Here is a 27,130-nt window from a genome sequence, read left to right on the forward strand (position 1 = left end):
TGACAGAGACAGAAAGAAGGACAGATAGGGACAGACTGACAGGAAGGGAGAGTGACAAGAAGCATCAATTTTTTGCTGCAGCACCCTAGTTGTTCATTGATTACTACTGATTACTCTCCCACATGTGCCCTGACCAGGGGACCATAGCAGACCGAGTGACCCCCTCCTCAAACCAGCGACCGCGGGCTCAAGCTGGTGAGCCTTGCTCAAACCAGATAGCCCGTGCCCAAGCTGGTGACCCCCAGGGTTTCGAACCTGGGTCCTCTGCGTCCCAGTCCGATGCTCTATCCACTGCGCCACCATCTGGTCAGGCAGTTTTTGTCTTCACCAACATCTTGTTGAAACTCCTGAGCTTGCTCAAGATTTTTTCTTCTTCCAGTCTTTTGACGAGAGTGGACGACGTACTACAACACCATCGGCAATGACGAGTACTATTAGCTTTCGGGTCTTCTCCTGCCTGGATGATGGGATGGGCTACGCATCAGTGGAGAGAATCCTTGACACCTGGCAGGAAGAGGGCATTGAGAACAGCCAAGAGATCCTGAAGGTGTGGCAGCAGAAATGGGAGAAAAATCACAAAACGGGAAAGGGTTGAAAAGTCCTGGAGGTTTTTTTTTTTAATTCTGATTTAATTTGATTTCTCCTTAATGATACTTCTATTCATAAGACGTCAGAGACAGGAGGTAACGCTTCCCACATTCTTTAAACAGGAATCCGTTGCTAACTACTTTACGTGCTTTTAACCTCTAAATTATTGATAAGAGAAATGTTCTTCACTAATTTTTGGTTGGTAAAGATGAGAATTATACCATTGTGTTTAATTAAAGTGCCAGATGACATTTTCTTTAAAAACATGTAAATAACCACATTATAGTTTCCTTGAAGAGAATTTAATTATGTTCTGGACTGAAGATGATTCTTTAGCAATCACTGAAGAAATGTAATCATCCATCTCTAGACCATAAATTTAGCTCTCTGGATTTGTTAACCTTCATATTTTCTGCTCTCAGATGGAACTTGTGATTGTCCTGAACTTGTTCTGATTTTTAGGCCTTGGATTTCAGCCTTGATGGAAATGTCAACTTGACAGAATTGACACTGGCTCTTGAAAATGAACTTTTGGTCACCAAGAACGGCATTCACCAGGCGGCTCTGGCCAGCTTTAAAGCTGAGATCCGGCACTTGCTGTGAGTTGGGAGGAAGGTTTACCTGCTTCATTTGTTCCCTTTTCTACTTGTCCAGCAAGTCATTCAGATGCCTGTGACATGCATTCTTTTACTCTGTTGCAAATGTGGCTAATTTTCCTATCATCTCTCAACTGTAAAAATGAGGTAGAGCTTAGAAGTGCCTGTCGGTTTTTGAAGGGAGTGGTGGAATATCTTTGTGTTGGAAGGTTTTTAGTTATGTTGATTTTGTGTTTCTGTTGAAGCAAGCCAGATGAGAGCTTTTTGGGGTCTACTTGTTGCTTAGAAACAGTTTGCCTTTGGCCTGACCAGGCGGTGGTGCAGTAGATAGAGCATTGGACTGGGACGCAGAGGACCCAGGTTTGAAACCCTGAGGTCACTGGCTTGAGCACGGGATCACTAGCTTGAGCCCAAAAGTTGCTGGCTTGAAGCGCAAGGTCACTGGCTTGAGAACAAAAGTTGCTCGCTATACTGTAGCCCCCCAGTCAAGGCACATATGAGAAAGCAATCAATGAACAACTAAGGTACTGCAACAAAGAAATAATGCTTCTCATCTCTCTCCCTTCCTGTCTGTCTGTCCCTATCTGTCCCTCTTCATCTCTCTCTGTCTCTGTCACAAAAAGAAAAAAGAAGTTTTTCTTTAACTCAGTTTATTTCTGATTCTAGGGAGCGTGTTGATCAAGTGGTCAGAGAAAAAGAAAAGCTACGCTCAGACCTGGACAAAGCTGAGAAACTCAAGTCGCTAATGGCCTCAGAGGTGGACGATCACCACGCAGCCATAGAGCGGCGGAATGAGTACAACCTCAGGTGCGACTGGCTGGGCAGGTCCATCCTTACCCAGCACCCTGGGCCCAAGCAGCACTACTCGCTCACACCTGCCGGGAGTGACTTATGGGTGGCTAAGCCTAAAGGAAAGCAGGATACATTAGACACTTTTTCAAGCTGCTTTCCCTGTCTGTGACTCTGTTTCCATATTTGGTGGATCTACATAGGGATTGTTGAGGGATTCGGTGGCAGCTTGCCGGTCTTTCCTCCTCACAGGAAACTGGATGAAGAATACAAGGAGCGCATCGCAGCATTAAAGAATGAACTCCGGAAGGAGAGAGAGCAGATCATGCAGCAGGTGGGCAAGCAGCGTTCGGAACTTCAGCAGGAAATTGAAAAGGCAAAAACAGAAGAGAACTACATCCGGGACCGTCTTGCCCTATCTTTAAAGGTAATCCTCACATGAGTTGTGTGGTCTGTGTCCTGCGGGGGAACTGTAGCTGTGTAAGAGGGCAGTTCTGCCAGGGCTCCATCCAAGGATGCCTGTAAGTTTACCCCACTGGGTCATGATCCAGACGTAGCAGAGCCCACCTGGGATCTAGATTTCAGGAGTATCCAGGCTGGTTTACCAACAGTGCTGATTAATGTATCTTGTTCTTCTTTCCCACTGAAGCCGCACTGGGTCCTCAGGGCTTTCTGGCCAGGTTGATGCCCTCTTTCCTTCCCTGCCTGCCCCTCTTAGTTGCAGGCCTTGTCTCCTACACACAGAACCCATGCACTGTGCTTCTCTGCTTCCAGATGTGCCTTTGGCCTTATACATCCTCCTCTTCTTTCCCATGCCTCCGTGAAGGAAGTGATCCTTCTCTTCCCCAGGCTCTGACCCCAGATACTATGGTCCAACGTCGTCTAGAGATAAGGGGGGGAAGGGCTCTGCGCTCTGACTGCCGGCTTCCAATCTGGAGACCACTGCTGACTAGAAAACCTTGCTCAAGTTGCCCAACCCTGTTTTCTAATGTGCAGAAGAATGGGCATCATCGTCATACCTACCCCATAGCATTGATATGTGCATTAAATGAGATGCCACACACAGTGTGTCTGGAAGGTAATCAGCACATCTGGAACACTCACTATTTTTGAGGTTATAAAAGATTCCCAAACTCCACACATCAAAAAAACTGAGCCAATTCTTGCTCCCTAGCCACGAAACTATTTCTCCTCTCAAATTTTTTCTTTAACCTATATAATCTAATCTACCATGTGCTATAAGTCACAGAAGTTAAAACCTTCGGTCACCCTCGCTCATCAGTCTTTAAATCTTGTTGAGACTCTGAAATGCCTCTCAGATTTACCCACTTCCTTTCCATGTTTACAGGCTCTGAATAGGTTCAGAGTTCATCACTATTTCTCAGTGGACTTAACGTGCAGCCTTCCCTCTGTCTATCTAACCTCCATGTGGCTACCAGAGTTACCTTACTAAAGAGCACCTACAATCATGCTGTCACCCTGTGAGGCTGCAGTATGGTAGCACTCCTACGGGGCTTGTCATACCATCCTCACCTCAGGAACCGCCAGCAACCGCCCCTGCCATGCCCCTCACCCCCTGGCACCTGCCATAATTGGCTCTCTCATTTCTGCAGTGGGATTTTATTCTCCTTTACCACTTTCTCCAACTCTGCAGGCCACATTACTTTTTTGTTTCCATTTCACTTACTTTGTTTTTGTTAGCCTCGTTTTCTCTTGCATCATAGGTAATTGTATTCACGTCTGACTCCCTTGCTGGTCCTGGATTTGCGTCCCTGGGGTCAGCAACAGGATCTGGTTCCACAGTGTACAGCGGGACAGACAGGCCTGAGGCACTGGTCCTGGTTGTTTGACATCTAAATTTAGACCCACTTTGAAAGATTAGTTTTAGAACTGGCACTTTGAGGGAAGGTAATATTTTTTTAATGCTTCAAGAACATTCCTTTTTACTCCATATTGCTGTGAGAGGGTATGAGCTAAAATGTGTTAACATTTGTTGGCTCCATATTCTTTTGGCAAGATGTACTTTGAAAATATTGTTCTTTCACAGTCAGCCTTTAATGTTGGAATAAAAAATGGGTCAGATAGCATGTCTCTGGGATTCTATTTTTTAACAAATGTGGGTAGAAATCTCTCTAACAAGTATTACATAAACAGAAAAAAACCTCACTCTTTGTGGACTTCATTTTATTTTATTATAATAATTTAAACATATATCAATTATGAAAAACCTATGCGTGTGTAGCTTTTACATCTTTAAACCAAAATAAAATATAAACCAAACTATAATATCAGAAATAAAAATTGATTTTAGAGTAATTCTACTTTTTATTTATTTATTTATTTGGTGACAGAGACAGAGAGATAGAGAGAGGGACAGACGGGAATAGACAGAACAGGAAGGGAGAGAGATGGGAAGCATCAATTCTTTGTTGCAGCTCCTTAGTTCTTCATTGATTGCTTTCTTATATGTGCCTTGACTGGGGGGCTACAGCAGAGCAAGTGACCCCTTATTCGAGCCAGCAACCTTTGGGCTTAAGCCAGCAACCATGGGGTCATGTCTATGATTCCACGCTCAAGCCAGTTACCCTGCGCTCAAGCTGGTGAGCCCATGCTCAAGCCGATGAGCCTGCCCTCAAGCCAGTGACCCCAGGGTTTCAAACCTGGGTCCTCTATGTCCTGGTCCAATGCTCTATTCACTGCACCACTGCCTGGTCAGGCAGTAATTCTACCTTTTGTACTTTTTCTGACTTCTCTTTTGCTGTTAGCTGAACCAGTTTTCTCTCATCTGACAATATGTTGAGAATGTTTTTTGTATCATTAAACTTTCTACTGCAATGCCGTCCAATAGAAACACAATGCAGGCCATACGTGTAGTTTCCAATAGCCACATTAAAAGGTAAAAAGAAGCAGGTGAAACGAATTTGAAGACATTTCATTTAATCTAGTGTCTCCAAACATTATCATTTTGATATAATCAATGTACAAAATTATTATTGAGCTATTTTATATTTTTGTGCTAACCCTTAGAAATCTGGTGACTGTTTTGCACGTACGGCATGTCTCAGTTTGTACTATACCTATTTCAAGCGCTCAGTGTCCACATGTGACTGCTAGTGGCTGCATATCGGACAGCACAGTTCTGTAAGGTCAAAAAAAGAAGTGGCAGACTTTTAGATTATAAGATATCTATTTTCTAACATTTACTTTTGTCTAATCTGAAACATTTTTTAAAAGATTTTATTCATTTTAGAGAGAGGAGAGAGAGAGAAAGGTGGGGGATAGGAGCGGGAAGCAGCAACTCATATTTGCTTTCCATATGTGCCTTGACTGGACAAGCCTAGGGAATCGAACCGGTGACCTCAGCATTCCAGGTTGACACTCTAGCCACTGTGCCACCACAGGTCAGGCTGAAATTTTCAAAAGGAACAAACTTTTCATCTATAGCACTGATTTATGCCTCATATAAAATGATGCAACAGGCCCTGGCCGGTTGGCTCAGTGGTAGAGCGTCGGCCTGGTGTGCGGAAGTCCCGGGTTCGATTCCCAGCCAGGGCACACAGGAGAAGCACCCATCTGCTTCTCCACTCCTCCCCCTCTCCTTCCTCTCTGTCTCTCTTCCCCTCCCACAACCAAGGCTCCATTGGAGCAAAGATGGCCCGGGCACTGGGGATGGCTCCTTGGCCTCTGCCCCAGATGCTGGAGTGGCTCTGGTGGCAACAGAGCGACGCCCCGAAGGGGCAGAGCATCGCCCCCTGGTGGGCAGAGCGTCGCCCCCTGGTGGGCGTGCCGGGTGAATCCCGGTCGGGTGCATGCGGGAGTCTGTCTGACTGTCTCTCCCCGTTTCCAGCTTCAGAAAAATACCAAAAATAATAATAATAATAAAATAAAATAAAATGATGCAACAGTTTGCTTATAATTTCCTTTCTGCTTCTTTAATTTCTCCAAATTTCTTCAGGAAAACAGTCGTCTAGAAAATGAGCTTCTGGAAAATGCAGAGAAGCTGGCAGAGTATGAGACTCTGACAAACAAACTTCAACAAAATTTGGAAAATGTGTTAGCAGAAAAGGTAAATGTGTTTAATTCTGATTTCCTGATACGCCAGCCCAAAGTGTGGTTGACTCAGAGGGGCAGAAGCAGTGCCGCAGGGAACATTTCTGTGAGGGGATCACTTAGGTGGCTGAAGGAAGCGGTCCTGTGTGCAGAGCCCTCACGTCAGGTTAGGTGTGAGGGTAGTGCGGCGTGGCACTGGGGAGATCCCTGTGTTCGCTGAACACGTCTCTCTAGCATGTTCTTCCCATCATCCAGTTGGGAGTGTTTCTGCTTAAATGTCACATGCCTTTCATACTCAAGAGACTGGGTGAACACCAGAAACTGGGACCTTTGGTATATTATAGGTCAAAGAAGGAACACTGGGGGGAAATTACAGCTTTCTTCTTTCCTTTCTCTAGTTTGGGGACCTCGATCCCAGCAGTGCTGAATTCTTTCTGCAGGAAGAGAGGCTGACACAGATGAGGAATGAATATGAGCAGCAGTGCAGGGTGAGTGACTGAAGGGAACTCAGTCAGTGGCAGAGTGCCTGGGTCCAAATCCTGCTTCACCATTGACCAGCTGTATGACCATGAGCAAGTCACTTACCTGAGGGCACCTCAGTTCCTCATCTATATGGTGGTAAAACAATCGGGTTGTTGTGAGGATTCAGTGAGTGACTGAAGGTCAGGTGCTTTGAACAGAGCCTGGGGACATAGTAAACACTTAACCTAAATGTTAGCTATTGATACTATTATTTTATATCTTGAAGTATTAGGGAATCATGCACACTACATTTAAGTTTGCTTTATCTAAGCTGAAAATTGTGAGTGCTCAGAGGAAAATACAGTTTTACATACAATATGACTGGAGGTCATATTGCCGTGCTTACTTCAAAGTTACCCTTTCCTGAGTAATCATTACAGACCTAATCCTATGTAATTTGCCTTTGTCCTTTGGGTTTCTTTTTTTCTGATTACACTTCTTACTTTATTTACAAAGTGCAAATGAAGCAGAAACCACTCAAATCTTCAGCTAATAAATCATTACAAATTCCTACCGGAAGAGACAAATATCCTTGTGTATGTAATAGAAATCTTGGATTATTTTTTCGAGTAAGACTCCTAAGTTTAAGTGTTTGAATTTTTTTTCCCTTAAACCACAAACACTTGTTTATTCTTACAAGGTAGGCACGGCTGGGTTCTACCTGCCTTAGAGGAACCTCGTGCTTATGCAAAAATGAGGGCAACATCGCCTCCTTTGCGGTTGTTCGGTCTGCCTTCCCAGGAAATGCATGTGCACCACGAGTACAGAGATGGAACCCTGATGCCACTGCCACAGTTTAGTTTTGGCTCTTGGCTCTAATAAACTAGAGGTCTTTTCTTTTTATGTCTTTAAAGTTAATTATATTATCAGTAAACTCTGTCAACTCTTCCTCCAAAAATTCCCTAGAGCCATCTACTTCTTCGTTGTTGTTTTTTAAAGCTTTTCATAACTATACAGTTTACCCACTTGAGGTGTACAAGTCACTGTTTTTTAGTATATTCACAGAACTGTGCAACCATTACCATAATTAATTTTAGAACATTTCATCATGCAAAAAGAAACTCCTACTCCACTTTGTTATACTCTCTTCCGTGACCCCAGCCCTGGGCAACTAATAATCTCCTTTCTGTCTCTATAGATTTGCCTGTTCTTTACATTGCATATAAATGGAATTATACAGCCTGACTGGTGGTGGTGCAGTGGATAGAGTGTTGATCTGGGGTGCTGAGGTCCCAGGTTTGAAACTCTGAGGTCACCAGCTCTTGCAGAGTCGCCTGCTTGAGCTCGGGGTCATCAGTGTGATCTCATGGTTGCTGGCTAAAGCTCAAAGGTTGCTGGCTTGAGCTAGAGGTCACTGGCTTGGCTGGAGCCCCCGGTCAAGGCATGTATGAAAAGTAATCAATGAGGAACTAAAGTGCCACAACTATGAGTAGATACTTCTCATATCTCTCTCTCTCTCTCTCTCTCTCTCCTTCTCTCTAAAAAAGAATAGTAATTTAAATAATGGAATTATACAATATGTGGTCCTTTGTATCTGGCTTGCTTCATTTAGTGAAGGGTGTTCAAGGTCCATCTATGTTGTGGCATGTATCAGTTCATTTTTTTTCATATGCTGAATAATCCATTATATGGCTATATCACATTTTATTTATTTGTTGATAGACATTTGGATTGTTTTAAAGATTATGAATAGTGCTTCTGTGAATATTTATGTGCAAGTTTTTGTGTGGATATTTGCTTTCATTTTTCTTGGGTATGTGCCTAAGAGTGAAATTGCTGGGTCATATGATCATTGTATGTTTAACTTTTTGAGGGACTGTCAAACTTTTTCCAATGGGATTACACCGTTTTACATTTCCACCAGTATGAGAGTTCCAATTTCTCCAAATCCTTGTTAGTAGTTACTATTGTTTCTTTTTTATTCTAGCCATCCTAGTGGGTATGAAGTGGTATCCCTTTTGATTTGTATTTCCTGATGGTTAATGATGTTGAATATCTTTTCATTTGCTTCTTGGTGTATCTTCTTTGGAGAAATGTCTATTTAGATCTGTTGCCTAATATTTAAATGAATTATTTGTCTTTTTATTATTGAATTTTAATACCGTATTTTTTGCTCCATAAGACACACTTTTCTCCCCCAGAAGTGGAGGGGAAATGCATCTTATGGAGCGAAAAATACAGTATTTTATTAAATATTTTAACACGCCATTTGGTTCAGAATATTTTTCTTATTTTCTTATTTTCCTCCTTAAAACCCTAGACATGCCCTGGCCGGTTGGCTCAGTGGTAGAGCATCGGCCTGGTGTGCGGAAGTCCCGGGTTCGATTCCCGGCCAGGGCACACAGGAGAAGCACCCATCTGCTTCTCCACCCCTCCCCCTCTTCTTCCTCTCTGTCTCTCTCTTCCCCTCCTGCAGCCGAGGCTCCATTGGAGCAAAGATGGCCCAGGCGCTGAGGATGGCTCTGTGGCCTCTGCCTCAGGCGCTAGAGTGGCTCTGGTGGCAACAGAGCGACGCCCGGATGGGCAGAACATTGCCCCTTGGTGGGCATGCTGGGTGGATCCTGGTCGGGCGCATGCGGGAGTCTGTCTGACTGCCTCCCAGTTTCCAGCTTCAGAAAAATACAAAAACAAAAAACAAAAAAAAAAACCCTAGATGTGTCTTATGGTCAGGTGCATCTTATGGAGCGAAAAATATGGTAGTTATTTATATATTCTAGTTACAAGTCCCTTATCAGATACATAATTTGCAAAAACTTTTCTCCCATTCATTAAGCTTTTTTTTTTTTTACTTGCTTGTTGGTATCCTTTAAAGCACAAAAGTTTTTTATTTCCATGATGTCCTATTTATTTATTTTTGCTTGATGTCACATCTAAGACTCGTGTTGGTTTTTAAATTCTAGGAATTACAAGACCAAGTGGATGAACTCCAGTCTGAGTTGGAGGAATATCGCACACAAGGGAAAGTTTGCAAACTTCCCTTGAAGAACTCACTGTCAGAAGAACTTGATATTAACAGTGGTTGCCTTGAGCCTGACCAGGGTAAGCCATCTTTTCAGAGCCTCTGCCTTTTGCCTTTTCTTTTTAGAACCGTGGTTGAATGTAAAATTGACAAACTTTGGCAACAAGAACAACAAAAAGGACTTTGGCGATACTTTTTCTTGAACTGTTTCACTTGTGATCTGTGTTTTCAATTGTTTTTGAAGTCTTTGTAAGAAAACTTTATCTGATTTTGATATGCAACAACAAAGGAGTGGAAAACTCAAACCACGAGGATATTTACTTTGTTTAAAAGAAAAAAAAAACTGGCCACAAGTCTGAGAATCCAGGCTTTGGGAGGGCTAGAATTCAGACACTGAGCTATTGCTGTGTCCTCCATTTCTAAAGGAGGGCTTAGGTGGTACGACAGTGGCTTTGGAGAGGGGGCCAGCCAGAAACCACAGAATTTGGGTTTTTAATGCTGGCTGTGCTAAATGTCCGTATTGCATCTGCAAAACAATAAATAAAATAAATATGTTGGTTGCCTGTGTCTTTGAGGAAAATTTTGAGAGGGAGGGTTGGAAGGCAGAGCTGTTAGGGAACCATCCTGTCTGCTCTTTTTCTCCCTCCTGGATTCCTGCCTCTTTCTTCCAGTGTGCTTAACTTAAATTTCAGAAAGGGCTCATAATAAATTCTCCTGTTATAAATAGTTTTGTTTTGTCCACTGTTACTTTTTATAGGAGTACATGTCATTGTAAGTATTATTTATTCTTCTCCTCACCTATTTATTCTAGAATAAATAAGGGGCAGGGGGTTGGATAGAAAGATGCCTTAAGACTTTTACTTTGATTCTAAGTCTGTAGCCTTACTATAGTGTAAGGACAGAGCCCAACCGATAATATGATACATCTCAGAAGCTTTTCTGGTCTTTTCCTTGATGACCAAATGTTGGAAGTTCTCCTCGTGGGTGTGTGAAGCTGTACTATCTTTGGGTGGTTTACACCCCAAGTACCACTTGTTGGGGACATGCCAGAATATATAAAGCGGAAGAACTCAAACAAAGCAAGACCGTCAATTCCAGGTGCTAGATTTATGCCCCTTCTTTCATCTGCCTGTGTACTCACAGGAAAAGTATCCTTGAGTTCCCTGCCTTAAGAGATTTCTACTTACTTAGTATTAGACATGACTATGCTGTTTATATGTATACTAGCTTAGCACCCAGTTTAACACTTTATATTTCAGTATCCCTGTCAGTCATCATCATGGCAGTTACAGAGGTGAACTCATAAATAAGTTGAGAAAATTTCCTTCAGATTTCCAATATCTGTGTTTCTAACCTATGCCCTATTTGTTTTGTCAAGTGAAAAATATTATCGACTAGGTGTTTCATCACCAAAAAGGATTTATTCAGGAAAAAGAAAGGATAGCAACCCAGTACCTGGTAAGCCACAGAAACACACTAGCCTTTGTGCCAAGATGGAGGGCTATTTCTATAAGGGAAAAAGGAAGTTAAGGGAAAGGGAAGCTAGAACCATAAAGCTTTATTATATAAAAAGAGTTCTCATGACTGTGTATAGTGCAAGGACTCCGCCCATAGCCCCTCTCTATTGATTATGTGCATTTTAAAGTTCCAGTCAGTCTTTATCTGTTTTTTTTTTTTTAAGGCACAGACTGCCTGACCTCTGGTGGTGCAGTGGATAAAGCGTAGACCTGGAACACTGAGGTTGCTGGTTCAAAACCCTGCACTTGTCTGGTCAAGGCATATATGGGAGTTGATGCTTCCTGCTCCTCCCCCCTTTCTCTCTCTCTCTCTCTCTCTCTCTCTCTCCCTCCCTCCCTCCCTCCCTCCCTCCCTCCTCTCTAAAATGAATAAATTAAAAAAATAAAAATAAATTCTTTAAAGGCACAGACTGATAAGGTGGGGCTCTACCTGCACTACAAGAAATTAATATTATAGTACTCAATCTTCTGTAGTGTTGAATAGTGAGTTGTGTATCTTGACCCATGAAATTAACACCTCAAGGCATAGCAACAAGTATGCTGGTCATTCATTCTCCGACCATATTGCCCCTTGTTAAAATTTTTTTTTAATTTTATTGAATTCATTAGGGCAACATTGGTTAATAAAATTATATAGGCTTCAAGTATACAATTCAACAGTATATCATCTGTGTATTGTATTGTGTGTTCACCACCCCAACTCTCCTTCCGTCACCATTTACCCCCCTTACCCTCTCCTCCCTTCCCCACCCCTTTTCCCTCTGGGAATCACTATACTTATATCTGTGAAGTATTTTGTTTGTTTGCTTAATTCCTTTACCTTTTTTTTTTTTTTTTTTTTTTTTTTTTTTTTTTTTTTTTTTTTTTTCATTTTTCTGAAGCTGGAAACAGGGAGAGACAGTCAGACAGACTCCCGCATGCGCCCGACCGGGATCCACCCGGCACGCCCACCAGGGGCGGTGCTCTGCCCCCCAGGGGGCGATGCTCTGCCCATCCTGGGCGTCGCCATATTGCGACCAGAGCCACTCTAGCGCCTGAGGCAGAGGCCACAGAGCCATGCCCAGCGCCCGGGCCATCTCTGCTCCAATGGAGCCTTGGCTGCGGGAGGGGAAGAGAGAGACAGAGAGGAAAGCGCGGCGGAGGGGTGGAGAAGCAAATGGGCGCTTCTCCTGTGTGCCCTGGCCGGGAATCGAACCCGGGTCCTCCGCACGCTAGGCCGACGCTCTACCGCTGAGCCAACCGGCCAGGGCCAATTCCTTTACCTTTTTACCCAAACCTCCAGCCCCCTTTCCCTATGACAGTTGTTAAGTCTGTTTTGTGTATCTATGCATCTGTTTCTACAGTGTGTCCGTAAAGTCATGGTGCACTTTTGACTGGTCACAGGAAAGCAACAGAAGACGATAGAAATGTGAAATCACCAAATAAAAGGAAAACCCTCCCAGTTTCTGTAGGATGATGTGGCAGCATGTGTGCATGCGCAGATGGTGACGTAACACCATGTATACAGCGGAGCAGCCCACGGCCATGCCAGTCGAGATGTGGATGGTACAGAGGAAAGTTCAGTGTGTTCTGTGGCTCGCTAAATTCGAATCCGTGACCAAAGTACAATGTGAATATCGGCGCGTTTATAACGAAGTGCCACCACATAGGAATAACATTACTCGGTGGGATAAGCAGTTGAAGGAAACCGGTAGTTTGGTGGAGAAACCCCGTTCTGGTAGGCCATCAGTCAGTGATGAGTCTGTAGAGGCTATATGGCATAGCTACCTAAGGAGCCCTAAAAAATCTGTGCGTGAGCCCACATCGAACTGCACTGAATAGGTGTGAAACTGGGAGAGTTTTCCTTTTATTTGGTGCAGATTTCACATTTCTATCGTCTTTTGTTGCTTTCCTGTGATTGGTCAAAAGTGCACCATGACTTTACGGTCACACTGTATTTTGTTTGTTTATCTATTTTGGTCGTTAGAGTCCACATATGAGTGAAATCGTATGGTACTTGTCTTTCTGAGTGGCTTATTTCACTTAGCATAATGCTCTCCAGATCCATCCATGGTGTCACAGAAAATAAGATTTCCTTCTTTTTTACAGTTGACTAGTATTCTATTGTGTAAACGTACCACAGCTTTTTTTATCTACTCACCTATCGATGGGCACTTGGGCTGCTTCTAGATCTTGGTTGCTATAAATAACGCTGCAGTGAATATAGGAGTGCATGTATTCTTTTGAATTAGGTTTCTTAAGATAAATTCCCAGAAGTGGAATTGCTGGGTCAAAGCAGTTCCATTTTTAATTTTTTGAGGAAATGCCATACTGTTTTCCACAGGAGCTGCACCAGTCTGCATTCCCACCAACAGTACACAAGGGTTCCTTTTTTTCCACATCCTCGCTAACATTTGTTTATTGATTCATTGATGGTAGTCATTCTGACAGGGGTGAGGTGATATCTTATGGTTTTGATTTGCATTTCTCTGATGGTTAGTGACATTGAGCATCTTTTCATAAGTCTATTGGCCAACTGTATGTCCTCTTTGGAGAAGTGTTTATTCAGGTTCTATGCCCATTTTTTAATTAGATTGTCTTTTTGGTGTTGAGTTGTATAAGTTCTTTATAAATTTTTTATATTAACCCCTTACCAGGTGGATCATGGCGAATATGTTCTCCCATTCAGTGGGTTTTCTTTTCATTTTATTCATGGTTTCCTTTGCTATGCAAAGCTTTTTAGTTTGATGTTGTTCCATTTGTTTATTTTTTTCTTTTGTTTCCCTTGCCTGAGAGGATATATCAGGAAAAATATTGCGATGAGAAATGTCAAGGTTTTACTGATAATGTTTTATTCTAGGATATTTATGGTTTTGAGTCTAACATTTAAGTCTTTAATCCATTTTGAATTTATTCTGTATGTGGTGTAAGAAGGTGATCTATTTTTCTTTCTTTCTTTTTTTGCATGAATCTGTCCAGTTTTCCTTATACCATTTATTGAATAGACTATCCTTACCCCATTGTATGTGCTTGCCTCCTATGTTAAATATTAATCTACCACAGAGGCATAGTTTTATTTCTGGGCTCTCTATTCTGTTCCATTGATCTATACGTCTGGTTTTCTGCCAGTATCATGCTGTTTTGATTACAGTGGCCTTGTAGTACAGTCTGATGTCAGGTAGCATGATTCCTCCTACTTTGTTCTTCTTTCTCAATATTTATTGTGGCTATTAGGGTCTTTTGTAGTTTCATATAAATTTTTGAAATATTTGTTCTAGTGCTGTGAAATACATCACTGGTATCTTGATAGGAGTTGCATTGAATCTATAGATTGCTTTGGATAGTATGGACATTTTACTGATGTTAATTCTTCCTATCCATGAGCATAATATAGGCTTCACTTATCTGCATCTTCTTCAATTTCTTTCTTCAGTGACTTATAATTTTCCAAGTACAGGTTTTTTACATGCTTCGTTAAATTTATTTCTTTGTATTTTATTCTTTTTGAAGTGATTGTGAATGGGATTGTTTTCTTAGTTTCCCTTTCTGATAGTTTATTATTGGTATATAAAAATGCAACTTATTTCTGGATATTTATTTTGTATCCTCCTACTTTTACTGAATTCATTTGTCTGTTCTAGTAGTTTTCTGGTGGAATCTTTAGGGTTCTCCATATACTGTATCATGTCATCTGTAAATAAAAACATTTTACTTCTTCCTTTTTAATTTAGATGACTTTTATTTCTTCTTTTTGCCTGATTGCTATGGCTAGGACTTCTAGTATTATATTGAATAAGAGCAGTGATAGTGGACATCCCTTTCTTGTTCCTATCTTGAAGGAAACACTTTGTAGTTTTTGCCCATTGAGTATGATGTTGGCTGTGGGTTTGTCATATATGGCTTTTATTATGTTGAGTGATGTTCCCTCTAGTCCCACTTTAATGAGAGTTTTTTATCATAAATGGGTGTTGGATTTTATCAAATGCTTCTTCTGCATCCTTTCATTGGATCATGTGGTATTTATCTTTCATTTTGTTTTTGTGGTGTATTACATTTATTAATTTGTGTAGATATTATACTAGCCTTGCATTCCTAAAATAAATCCCACTTGATCATAATGTATGATTTTTTTTATGTATTGCTTGGTCTAGTTTACTAATACTTTGTTGAGGATTTTAGCATCTATGTTCATCAGGAATATTGGCCTATAATTTATTTTCATTGTAGTGACTGTATCTGGTTTTGGAATTAGTGTAATGCTAGCCTCATAAAGTGAGCTTGGGAGTCATCCCTCCTCTTAAATTTTTTGGAATAGTTTGAGATGGATAAGTGTTGTTTCTTCTTTGAGTGTCTGGTAAAATTCATCTGTGAAGCCATCCAGTCCAGAACTTTTGTTTTTTGGGAGTTTTTTTTATTACTTTTTCAATTTTACTAGTTGTAATCTCTCCATTCAAATTCTCGAATTCTTACTGATTCAATTTTGGAAGATTTTATGTTTCTAGGAATTTATTCATTTCATCCAGATTGTTCAATTTGTTGGCATATAGTTCATAATATACTGCTCACAAAAATTAGGGGATATTTCAAATGAATATGAAGCAATAAAAAAAGCATTTGATTTTTTTTTTATTAAACAAGAACATCAGAAAAGCAAACGACAAGTCAAATATAAAGTTATTCTATTATGCAACTGAGATGCAAAACCAACTTTTATTTCATTGGTGAAAATGCACTATACAAAAGACGGAAAGTACTGGAGTATCTGCATAGCCCCTGATCCCCTAATTTTTGTGAACAGTGTATTTTCTTACAATCTTTTGTATTTCTTGGTGTCCATTGTTATTTTTTCTCTTTTATTTCTAATTTTATTTATTTGGGTCCTCTTTTTTTCTTTTCCTTTTTTTATTTTATTTTATTTTTCAGTGAGAGGAGGGGAAGCAGAGACAGACTCCCACATGCACCCTAACTGGGATCCACCAGGCAAACCCACTAGAGGGTGATGCACTGCCCATCTGGGGCATTCCTCCACTGCTCAGCAACCAAGCTCTTCTTAGCACCTGAGGCAGAGGCCCTGGAGTCATCCTCAGCACCTGGGGCCAGCTCACTCCAATTGAGCTATGGCTGCAGGAGGGGAAGAAAGAGAGAGAGAGAAAAAAAAAAAGAGAAAGGGGGAAGGGTGGAGAAGCAGATGGGTGCTTCTTCTGTGTGCCCTGACTGGGAATTGAACTCAGGACATCCACATGCCAGGCCAATGCTCTACCACTGAGCCAACTGGACAAGGCCTCTTTTTTTCTTGAAGAGTCTGATTAAAGTGGTTTTTCAACCTTGTTTATTTTTTCAGAGAACAAGCTCTTGGTTTCATTTATCTTTTGTTTTGATTTTTTAGACTCTATTTTGTTTATTTTTGTTTTGATCATTATTATTTCCTTGCACTAACTTTGGGTTTTATTTGTTCTTTTTCAAATTCCTTTAAGTGTAAAGTTAGGTTGTTTATTTGAGATTTTTCTTGTTTCTTGAGGTAGGTTCAAAAAATTTGTAATGATATGAATTTCCCATTTAGGACTACGTTTCACTGTGTCCCATTGATTTTAGGTTGTTTTGTCCTTATTTTCATTTACTTCAAGATAATCTTTTGATTTATTTCTTGATCTCATTGTTAGCCCATTCATTATTGAGTAACATTATTTAAGCTCCTTGTTTTTGTGTGTTTTTCAGTTTTTTTCTTGTGATTGATTTCTAGTTTCATACCATTGTAGTCCAAGAAGATGCTTGATATGATTTCAGTCTACTTAAATTTATTGAGACTTGTTTTGTGTCCAAACATGTTTTTTTTTTTCTAGCAAATATTCTATATGCACTTGAAAAGAATTTATGTTCTGCTGCTTTGGGGTGAAATGCTATGATAATATCAATTATATCTATTCAATCTAGTGTGTAACATTTAAGGCTGCTGTTTCCTTCTTGATTTTCTGTTTGAAAGATCTACCCATTGATGTCAGTGGGGTATAAAAATCCCCCACTATGACTGTATTATTGTCAATCTCTCCCTTTATGTTTATCGAGATTTGCTTTATATATTTAGGTGCTCCTACATTGGGTATATAAGTGTTTACAAGGGTTATACCCTCTTGTTAGAGTGTTCCCTTTATCATTATGTAGTATCCTTCTTTGTCTCTTACTATATAGCCTTTGTTTTAAAGTCTGTTTTGTCAAGGTAGGTATTGATACCCCAGCTTCTTTCTTGCATTTCTATTTGCATGAAATATCTTTTCCATCCCTTTACTTTTAGTCTGTGTGTATCTTTCTGCCGGGGTCAAGCCCTGGGGAGAATCCAGGGGTCCCACAGGAAGAGACGCCGTCGGCACGAATCGAGTGAGAGAGCTGAATTCTTTTTTCTCTCTTTAGCATTTACTGCCAGGCATCTCTGCCAAATGCTGGTCTAGCTTTATTTTTATACACACATACTAAGTTACAATCACATGATATTCTGAATACATTGATTAATAATTGTTTTTGTTTCACTATGGTTACATATTTCTAGGCAACAGTTAATTCATTTCTATAAGCTATAAATCAGGTGGTAAGTCATTCAAAGTACACTTATACAATAACTTGAATAGCAATTACAATATTGGTACAAACTTCTAAAAGATCAGTACTGATTTATAACTCTACCTTACCTAAGATTCTATTGTCTAGTCAAATTTTATTTATCTACTATATTCATACACTAGTTAAGTTCTAACTTTATTTTTCTCAGAGTGTTCCACCACCTGCAGGTCAGGTATGCAAGAAGAAAGGAAAGTTTCTTTACCACATAAAAAGGCTAGGGAGGTAAAGTAATTAATTAAGTGAAGGCTGAAAGGTGCTTCTGTGTATAGTTACTGTTTCCTACCTATTCATAAGTCACAGTCTATTTATTCTAATATGATTAATAAGAAGGAATTCTCCTACAAACTTAACCCTTTTCGAGGGATATCATAGCCAGCCTCTTATATCTATGAGCCCAGGCAAAGGGGCTTACAGGCTTTTCTGTGGAACTCACACCCTCTGTCTCATTTCCAAAGAAATTACTACGAATCTACAGGGAAAGCATGGTACTATTATCCCTGTGCCATAAATGATAGCACACACCCGGAAAAAGGGGGAATATAAGGCCAAATTAATTCAAAAGGTCAAAGGGGGAAGTATCATTGTGCCTTTTCTCTGCAGTGACTTTGTCAACCAGCAGCCATTGGTCTTCACTGCGGTGACTTTGTCAACCAGCAACCATTGGTCTTCACTGTGGTGACTTTGTCAACTAGCAGCCATTGGTCTTCTCTGCTGTGACTTTGTCAATCAGCAGTTTTTGATCTTCTTCTGCTGTGTCCTTGTCAGCCAGCAGTTGTGGATCTTCTTCTGCTGTGACCTTGTCAGCCAGCAGTTGTGGATCTTCTTCTGCTGTGACCTTGTCAGCCAGCAGTTGTGGATCTTCTCCTGCTGTGACCTTGTTAGCCAGCAGTTGTAGATCGGCTTCCAACATCTTTCATTCTGAGATGAGTCTCTTTTAGACAGCATATATATCGGTCTTGTTTTCTTATCCATTCAGCTACCCTATGTCCTTTGATTGGAGCATTTAAGTCATTTACATTTAAAGTGATTATTAATAGGTATGTGTTTATTGACATTTTATTCTTTTATCTATGTTCCTCTGGTTGTGGTTGTTGTCTTCTTCTTATCAATCTTGATGTGGCTTCTTCTGTAAATCCTTGGGTTCTTCTGTTCAGCTAGTCTTCAGTTGGTTATTCAGGTTGATTGTTCTATATTTTAGTTTTAATTTCAGTTTGGTCCTGGGAGGAGGTGAGTGTAACTTCGATCTACTCCACTGCCATCTTGGATCTCCAAGATGTTACTTAGTATTTGTTGGATGAAAAGAAGGCTGGTTGATTTGACCAAACTACTTCAATCCACAGCATTTTCGTTAGGAGGCGAGCACATTGAAGCAACAATTTCCACATCTGCTCCCCCATCTACTGTTCCAAAAGATGGATTCTGTAAGGTTTGGTTCACTATCTATACATGACAGAATCTGTTCACCTTCATTTTTTTCTTGTTTTCCCTAATGATCAAAACAGAAGAGACTTCTCGTGGTTTCTACTTTTCTGAGTAGATCTCATCTGTGGTAATCTAGGCTAAAACTATTCCTTTATTAAATGGATGTCCCTCCTCAGATGCCAGTTGTGTTATTGAAAGATCAGTGTCAACAGATTGCATATATTTTCAGGGCTTGGTTCTGAAGAATGCAATCCACTGAATATGAGCATTGAGGCAGAGCTGGTCATCGAACAGATGAAAGAGCATCATCACAGAGACTTGTGTCGCCTAAGACTGGAGCTTGAAGATAAAGTAAGTGCTTCTTATCAGTCCTGTTCTCTAATTTCTTTGAGTTCTGACAAGCTTTTGCATGTAGGGCATTCTCAGTTCTTTGTTCTCATAGAGCAGCACTTTCTATATATTTTCTCTTGTGTCTTGGTTGCTACCAGGAACTCAGTTCCTCAGGTTGGCTTCATAGGCTAAAAGTGGGGCCTTTCCTCATAGAGTTTCTTCAAAATGTAAAATATTTGTTTTCTCTCAAGCATAGAACTTGAAACCATTACAGTATTTCCAACTTACTAAAAAATATTTTGATAAAACCAAAAAAAGCCCTTTGATATAACATGACCGCCTAAATGGGATACAAGTTCTAAATGTTGACCTCCAAAACCCTTCCTTAACCTTGTTGTTTCAACTTATTTTTCATTTTTCTCCTTTGTCATTCCTTTCAGCTATCTTATCCTCTAGTCAAAACAGGTAGTTTGCTGTTTTTCACCAGATTATGATCTTTTGCTCATGCTATCACATGCTATGTTATTTGTTTGTTTCTTGAAAATCTACTTACGTAAATTTCAGAATTTACGTAAAATGTGACCTCCTGCATGCACCCATTCCTGAGTTCAACTACCAAATGTGATTTTTTTCCTCCTTTGAGTCCCCTGGTTACATTGTAGCTTTCCCTCACTCACTCCCTCCCTTCCTTCCTTCCTTCCTTCCTTCCCTCCCTCCTTCCTTCCTTTTTTCCTTTTTCTTTTTTTTTAAAGAGAGAGCTAGAGAGAGGGGGGCAGATAGACAGGAAGGGAGAGAGATGAGTAGCATCAACTCTTAGTTGTGGTGCCTTAGTTGTTCATTGATTGCTTTCTTATATGTGCCTTGACTGGGGAGCTCCAGCTGAGCCAGTGATCCTTTGCTCAAGCCAGTGACCTTTGGGCTCAAGCCAGAGACCATGGGGTCATGTCTATGATACTACAATCAAGCTGGCAACCCAGTGCTCAAGTGAATGAGCCTGTGCTCAAGCTGACAACCTTGGGGTTTTGAACATGGGTTCTATCATCTGAAGCTGATGCTCTATCCACTGCGCCACTGCCTGGTCAAGCTATAGTTGTTTTTTTTTTCTATACCTTCATATTTTTTTATTCTACCTTGTAGTATACTTGTTTGTATTTTTCAAAACCATGTCTAGACTGGGGTCTTCTTAATGGCAGGACTGTGTCTTCTTAAGCCAAATATGTGTCCCCATGAGGCTTACAGAGTGCCTGATAAGTATTCAATAAATATATGAATTTAATTATGTTAAGCCCCTAAGTTTGCAGTTGGAAAGGATCTCTGGGAAGACAAATGGTATCTATGTGAAAGTCTAGTCAGTTTTCATAAGAATTGTTCAGAAATGAGCAGAATTCAACTATGTTAAAAAAAAGGGGGGGGGGGAAGAAAACTGTGCCCGATTTAAATATATCTTACTTAATGTGTTTTGAATTGTTACTTTAAAACAAAATGGAGAAACTGAGGAATGTCTCACAGGAAAAACAAATAGCTCTACCCCATCACATTGCCATGGCCTTGGGTTGAATAACATTGTATGATTTTGCTTCCGACTTTAGGTGCACCATTATGAGAAGCAGCTAGATGAAACCAAGGTCGCCTGTGAGGAGAAGCAGGAGAACATGAAGCAGAAGTATGAGAGTGACATGCACATCCTGGAAAAACAAATAAGTGACCTTAAGCACGAAATTACAGAACTTCAGGGCCAGGCAGTGGTGCTCCAGGAGGCACAACATACGGCCAGCTGCAGGCACGAGGAGGAGAAAAAACAACTGCAAGTGCAGTGGGACGAGGAGAGGACTCGCCTGCAGGAGCAGCTGAGGCTGGAACATGAGACGGAGCTCAAGCAAAGACTGGAGCAGGCGGAGGAAAGCTTTAACCGAGAGAGGGAGGGACTTCTTCAAAATGGCGCCTGGACGGAAGAGAAGGTGAGGGCCTTGAGTCAGGAACTAGAGCAGTTTCACCAGGAGCAGCTGACAAGCCTGGTGGAGAAGCACACTCTTGAGAAAGAGGAGTTGCGAAAAGAGCTCTTGGAAAAACACCAAAGGGAACTTCAAGAGGGAAGGTAAGAAAATGGGGGAAACGGAGCAGCCTGGGGTGCTGCCTATACGGGGCACCTGCAGTTCCAGTCAGTTCAGGAAACTTTAATAAATCAAAAGTCATACTAGCCCCTGGGTTCACTAGATTCTTTTTTTGGTCTTGCAACCTACTTCGCCATTGCTCAGACACAAGCCTACCTTTGGGTTGAATTAGATTCTGAGCAAAGTTATTCTTCCTTCCAGAGTCATGAAACGCTACTTTGTGCTTACCTTACTCACATTAAACCTCAGGAACAGGTGAGAGCTTTGGCTCTTTATACTGTGATGACCTCACTGCTACTTCATGAAGTAAGAGGCAAGAACATAATGAATTTAATATGTGTGGTTTTATGATTATCTTTCAATATATATTTAATTCCAAGTAAAATTTCTTTTTATATTTCCCAAGTTTGGGGAATGTAAATGCATTCAATCATTTACCATGAAATATCAGTTAAAGTTTTTGGTTAAAAAAATCACAAAACAAACATATCCAGGAGTATGCCAAAGAATTTCTCCTAAATTTTCCTTCTAAATGCAGGGAGCAGTAGGTACTGGGTCTTTTAAATGAATTATGGCTGCTGGTCTTGGCTCTCAGAAAGGAGAGATCCCTTCTCAGCATAAATGAATCCCAGAGTGATAAGTGGAAATGATTTTTAGAACGTATTTAAATTGTTTGCTTGGCAGCTTTTTCTAAGCATGGGAAATGTTTTTGTTTTTGTTGTTTGTTTGCTTCCGGAGTTGATGGCAGTTTTAGTAATGCTGTATGTTGACCACATTTAGGGAAAAAATGGAAACTGAGTGTAATAGAAGAAGCTGTCAGATAGAAGCCCAGTGTCAGGCCGATTGTCAGAAAGTGACTGAGAGGTGCGAGAGTGCTCTGCAAAGCCTGGAGAGGCACCTCCGCCAGGAGCTGACCGAGCTCCTGGAGCAGCAGCGCGAGGAGCGGTCTCAGTGGCAGTTCGAGAAGGACGAGCTCACCCAGGAGTGCGCTGAAGCCCAAGAGCAGCTTAAAGAGACTCTCCAAAGAGAGAAAGCTACTTCTCTGGCCTTGACCCAGGAGAGAGAGATGCTGGAGAAAACATACAAAGAACACATGAATGGCATGGTTGTTGAGAGAGAGCAGCTACTCAAAGACCTGGAAGATCTAAGAAGCGTGTCCGAACGTCAACAAAGCCTCCTGTCCAGCCAGATACTTGAGCTGAAAAGCAGTCATGAAAGAGAGCTGCAGGACCGCGAGCAGATCCTGTGCCAGGCCGGCGTCTCGGAGCAGCTGGCCAACCAGCGGCTCGAACGGCTAGAAAGGGAACGTGACCAGGAGAGGCAAGAAATGATGGCCAAGCTGCTGGCCCTGGAGAGTGTCCACAAAGTGACCTGTGAGAAAGCAGATCAAGACAGAGCCGAGATGAGCACAGAAATCTCCCGGCTTCAGAATAAAATTAAAGAAATGCAGCAGATGGCATCTCCTCTCTCCAGGCTCCCAAATGGCTGCCAGGCAACGGGAGGGGAGGAGACAGAAGGAAGTGGCGCCATGTCCCTGCTCCAGCAAGGAGAGCAGCTGTTGGAAGAGAATGGAGATGTCCTCTTAAGCCTGCAGAGAGCTCATGAACAAGCAGTGAAAGAAAATGTGAAAATGGCTACTGAAATTTCTAGACTGCAACAGAGGCTGCAAAAATTAGAGCCAGGGTCAGTAATGTCATCTTGTTTGGAGGAGCCAACTACCGGAATTTTTGGAAATTCTGTGGAACAAACAGAGCCATTTTTATTGCAAAACCAAATGAAGCAAGTAGCAGGTATAACCAGGCGGGATGTCCAAAGCGACCTGCAAGATGATGAAGTCCGCGATCTGGAAAGTACAGGGACGAGCTCTGCTCGGAGACAGGAGGCCAAAATAGAGGAGTCTGAAGCATCAATGGAGAGTTTTTCCGAGCTTGAAAACAGTGAGGAGACTAGGACTGAGACCCAGGACCTGAAGAATCAGATTCGTCAGCTTCAGGAACAGCTAGTGATCTTACGCGTAGACTGCGATCGAGCTGCTGAGAAGAAACAGGACCTGCTTTTTGATGTTTCCGTCCTAAGAAAGAAACTAAATGTGCTTGAGAGAATTCCGGAGGCTTCTCTCAAGTATAAATTGTTGTACGAAGACGCGAGTAGAGAAAATGGCTGTCTCCAGGATGAGCTGAGGGCGTTGGAGACGCACTACGACGAGGCCCTAGAAACCAACAAAGAACTCACTTCGGAGGTTCTCCGACTACGGGATGAGCTGAAGAAAGTGGAAGAAGTGAGCAACACATTCCTTAGCCTGGAAAAGAGTTACGATCAGGTCAAAAGAGAAAACGAGGAGCTGCACGCCCTGGTTTTGCGGCTGCGAGGCAGGATTGAGTCGCTGCGGGGGAGAGCAGCGCTGCGCTGCGACTGCTTCTCCCTCTGGGAGGCCCGTCTGGAGAACCTGGACGGCGACCCTGATGGAAAGGGACTTGAACTCAACCAGAGCCTGGAAGGGTGTGCGCCCAAGCTGATGAACGTACACCAGATTATAGAAGAACATTATCAGGAGAACCAGTGCCTCGAGTGGGGGAACACACAGATCCTGGAAAAAGTAAAAGCACATGAAATTGCCTGGCTCCGTAGAACAATCCGGACACGTGGAGAAAAGCCCGGAGAACAGAACCAAGTTATGTTAGAGGAAAACGCCACTCCCCTCGGCCTTCAAGACAGACATTTTCAGCGTCAGGCCACGCTGGCAGAGTTAGAACTGGAGAAAACAAAGCTGCAGGAGCTGACTAGAAAGTTGAGGGAGAGAGTCACTCATTTAGTTAAGCAAAAAGAGGTGCCTTCTCAAGGAGGCAAGGAGGAGGAGCTGAAGGCAATGATGCAGGACTTGCAAATCACGTGCAGTGAGATGCAGCAAAAAGTTGAACTTCTAAGGTAACGTATGCACCTTTCAAACTTCCCGGGATGCCGCAGAGCACCTCGCCCAGTCTAACTCCCGCTGCTTGCTGTACCTAGAGAAACTAACCTGGTAGTCTTCAAGAAGAGAGCAGTACTTTTAGACTGCCTGCTGCTTCTGTGTCGTATTAACAAGTAGAATAATAACCTGGCCCAGGGGGCATTCCCTTCCTCTGTAGGAAATCAGTGTTGTTCATTTGGGGTGTGCAGGTTCATAATGGAGAGTGCTGGCTATTTAACCACCTGCATCGTCAGTGTGTGTCAAGTCTAACTCTTCCCTAGCACTGCATTTGGACGGATAGATTTGTTGTTGTTAAGTGTTCTTTTCCTCATTTTGATGCAACACGCTATCTGGAAATGAATGTCTTTTGTGTATTATTAACTTGCTCGGTAGACAACTCTCTTCTTATACTAATATAGGATAGATGTGTTTTGTAGCTGATAGTTTTTCCCTTATGCCACTTGAAGGTACATGCCGATATTCTATAAACAATAGAAATTTATCTCAGGACATTATATTTTATTGAGGAGCTATCAGATTCTAATAAGTATGCTTGAAAGGAAAGACAAAAACGAAACTACTTGAACCACTGTTCACTAGACTTTATAATTGTAATAGCCTTCTAGCAAATTTGGTTTCTAAAAACCTTGTAAAATAATACATCATGTCTGAAATATCTTAAAGATGTGAAACAAAATAATTTAATTCAGGATGTAGTCTCTCCTCTTCTTACTTCAAATGATGTTCAGTTCTAAAAATCAGAATATAATAAAATGAAAAAAAATCTCAAAGTAAACATTAATGTATATATTTCAGTGTGGCCCTTTTATTCGTGTAGTGAATTTTCTCTTGCTAGGTACCTTGGGGCCTAAAACTAAAGCTAATACAACTCAGTAATATGGTATTTGAAGCAACTAGGGCTTGAAACTGAGATAAATGAAGTTATTTGCTGAAAACATGCTTGCCACAGAGAAAACCGGCAACCAGAGTGGGCCTTGCACCTCAGTTCTGTCTCCATGCTGAAGTGTGTTAGCCACGCTTCCCTAGTGTCTTTAAGTGAAATTCTTACCTCCCATAAGGAATGAGTCAGTATGTCACAGCTTGATTCCTAAGTATCCAGAGACTACTAATTTTGACTTCTCATTTTAACTGGCATGGAATACTTGTTTCATTGGAGATTACTAGAAAGCATTTTCGAAAGATGCCAGATGACTGCCTTGTTGTAACTACTTTTTTTTTTTAATCTCTGTACTTCAGATATGAATCTGAGAAGCTTCAAGAGGAAAATTCTATTTTGAGAAATGAAATTACTACTCTAAATGAAGAAGATAGCATTTCTAACCTGCAATTGGACAAATTAAACGGATCTCAGGAAGAAATGTGGTAAGACATATACTTAAATTTTCTTAAGGCATTTTGCAGGGTTTAAAGCTGTTTTCCCTCAACTTTTAAAGCTTGCCTCTTAGTTATGTTTTTATTGTCCCTTTAGGCAAAATATAGAAACTGTAAAACAGGAAAAAGCCACAATTCAGAAGATGGTTGAAAATTTAAAGAAACAGGTAAGGAGATATTAATTTTCTTTTTCATTTGAAATTTACAAACTTACAGGGCATGCTATGGGAATAACATGTAGCTAGTGGTAGTAAGGTTGTAAATCTAGTTTCAAAATGGCAGTTCACCTCATGCTAACTCTAAACTAGGTTTCTATTTTTTGTGGATAAAATATTATTATTTCTTGATTTTGAGTGCTTAATATAAGCTCATATCTTGTTGATAGGATTGTAAGTTGGTAGCACTATTATGAGGAAGACATTTTAGGGATCTCTATAAAAATATACTGTTCACAAAAATTAGGGGATATTTTATTGCTTCATATTCATTTTTAAATATTCCCTCATTTTTGTGAGCAGTATAGTAACGTATATGTCTGCCTTCTAACCCAGCAGCCCCATCTCTAAAAAAATAAAATGATCCTAAATCCAAAATGCTACCATGTGTAGATGAATTTCCCAAAAGATTGTTTTGTTTTTTCATAATTAATATTCAGTGCATTATACAATGTCTTGATCCATGGATAACCGATAGTCACTAAAAAATACAGTATGTGGGCCTGACCTGTGGTGGCGCAGTGGGATAAAGCGTCGACCTGGAACACTGAGGTCGCTGGTTCGAAACCTTGGGCTTGCCTGGTCAAGGCACATATGGGAGTTGATGCTTCCTGCTCCTCCCCCTTCTCTCTCTCTCTCTCTCTCTCTCTCTCCCCTCTCTAAAAATCAATAAATAAAAAAATATTTAGAGAAAATACAGTGTGTGGTGGTTTCTGCATGCACTGACTTGGGAGACAAGAGTCTGTAAGATACGGTATGTGGAAAAACAGGCTGTCCAAACATCTGAAATGATTCCAATCTTTGTTACAAGAAAGAAAAAAAATATGTGTCTGTGGGTCTTCTGTATGCATACAAAACAATCTGGAGGGATAGATACATAATGTCCAGCTATGAACAATGGCTACATGTGGAGGGGGATTGGGCGAAGTGGCTGCCGCTTCCCCATACACTTCTGCATTGACTGAATGTGCAACAATCATTCTTGATTATTGCTGATATTATGTGTGTGTAACTTTACATAGCGAGGAAAAGAACCATTAGTCTCTAATCTGTTTTTTTTAGCAGAAGTAGGGTAACTAGTTTTTAAAACTTATTTCCATT

General features: G+C 41.2%; 1 protein-coding gene and 1 non-coding gene across 7 annotated transcripts in view; both read left to right on the forward strand.

Annotated features, from left to right (window-relative positions):
- The window catches only part of NIN (ninein), a 119,106-nt gene that overhangs the window by 61,926 nt on the left and 30,050 nt on the right, over window positions 1-27,130 (forward strand). For 5 of the 6 annotated variants that reach the window (XM_066278450.1, XM_066278451.1, XM_066278452.1 and 2 more), the window contains 12 exons: window positions 380-547; window positions 1,051-1,187; window positions 1,851-1,991; window positions 2,226-2,400; window positions 5,929-6,039; window positions 6,422-6,511; window positions 9,446-9,584; window positions 19,264-19,385; window positions 20,954-21,459; window positions 22,256-24,400; window positions 25,680-25,805; window positions 25,912-25,981. In XM_066278450.1, the coding sequence (XP_066134547.1) occupies window positions 380-547; window positions 1,051-1,187; window positions 1,851-1,991; window positions 2,226-2,400; window positions 5,929-6,039; window positions 6,422-6,511; window positions 9,446-9,584; window positions 19,264-19,385; window positions 20,954-21,459; window positions 22,256-24,400; window positions 25,680-25,805; window positions 25,912-25,981 (3,930 nt within the window). The remainder of the gene's footprint in view (window positions 1-379; window positions 548-1,050; window positions 1,188-1,850; window positions 1,992-2,225; window positions 2,401-5,928; window positions 6,040-6,421; window positions 6,512-9,445; window positions 9,585-19,263; window positions 19,386-20,953; window positions 21,460-22,255; window positions 24,401-25,679; window positions 25,806-25,911; window positions 25,982-27,130) is intronic. The other variant, XM_066278455.1, reaches the window with a different exon arrangement.
- On the forward strand, window positions 8,810-8,885 carry TRNAT-GGU (transfer RNA threonine (anticodon GGU)). The gene has a single exon. It is a non-coding gene; the product is annotated as a tRNA-Thr (tRNA).

This window comes from Saccopteryx bilineata, chromosome 4, assembly GCF_036850765.1.
Source record: "Saccopteryx bilineata isolate mSacBil1 chromosome 4, mSacBil1_pri_phased_curated, whole genome shotgun sequence".
In the NCBI taxonomy this organism is placed as follows: Eukaryota; Metazoa; Chordata; class Mammalia; order Chiroptera; family Emballonuridae; genus Saccopteryx; species Saccopteryx bilineata.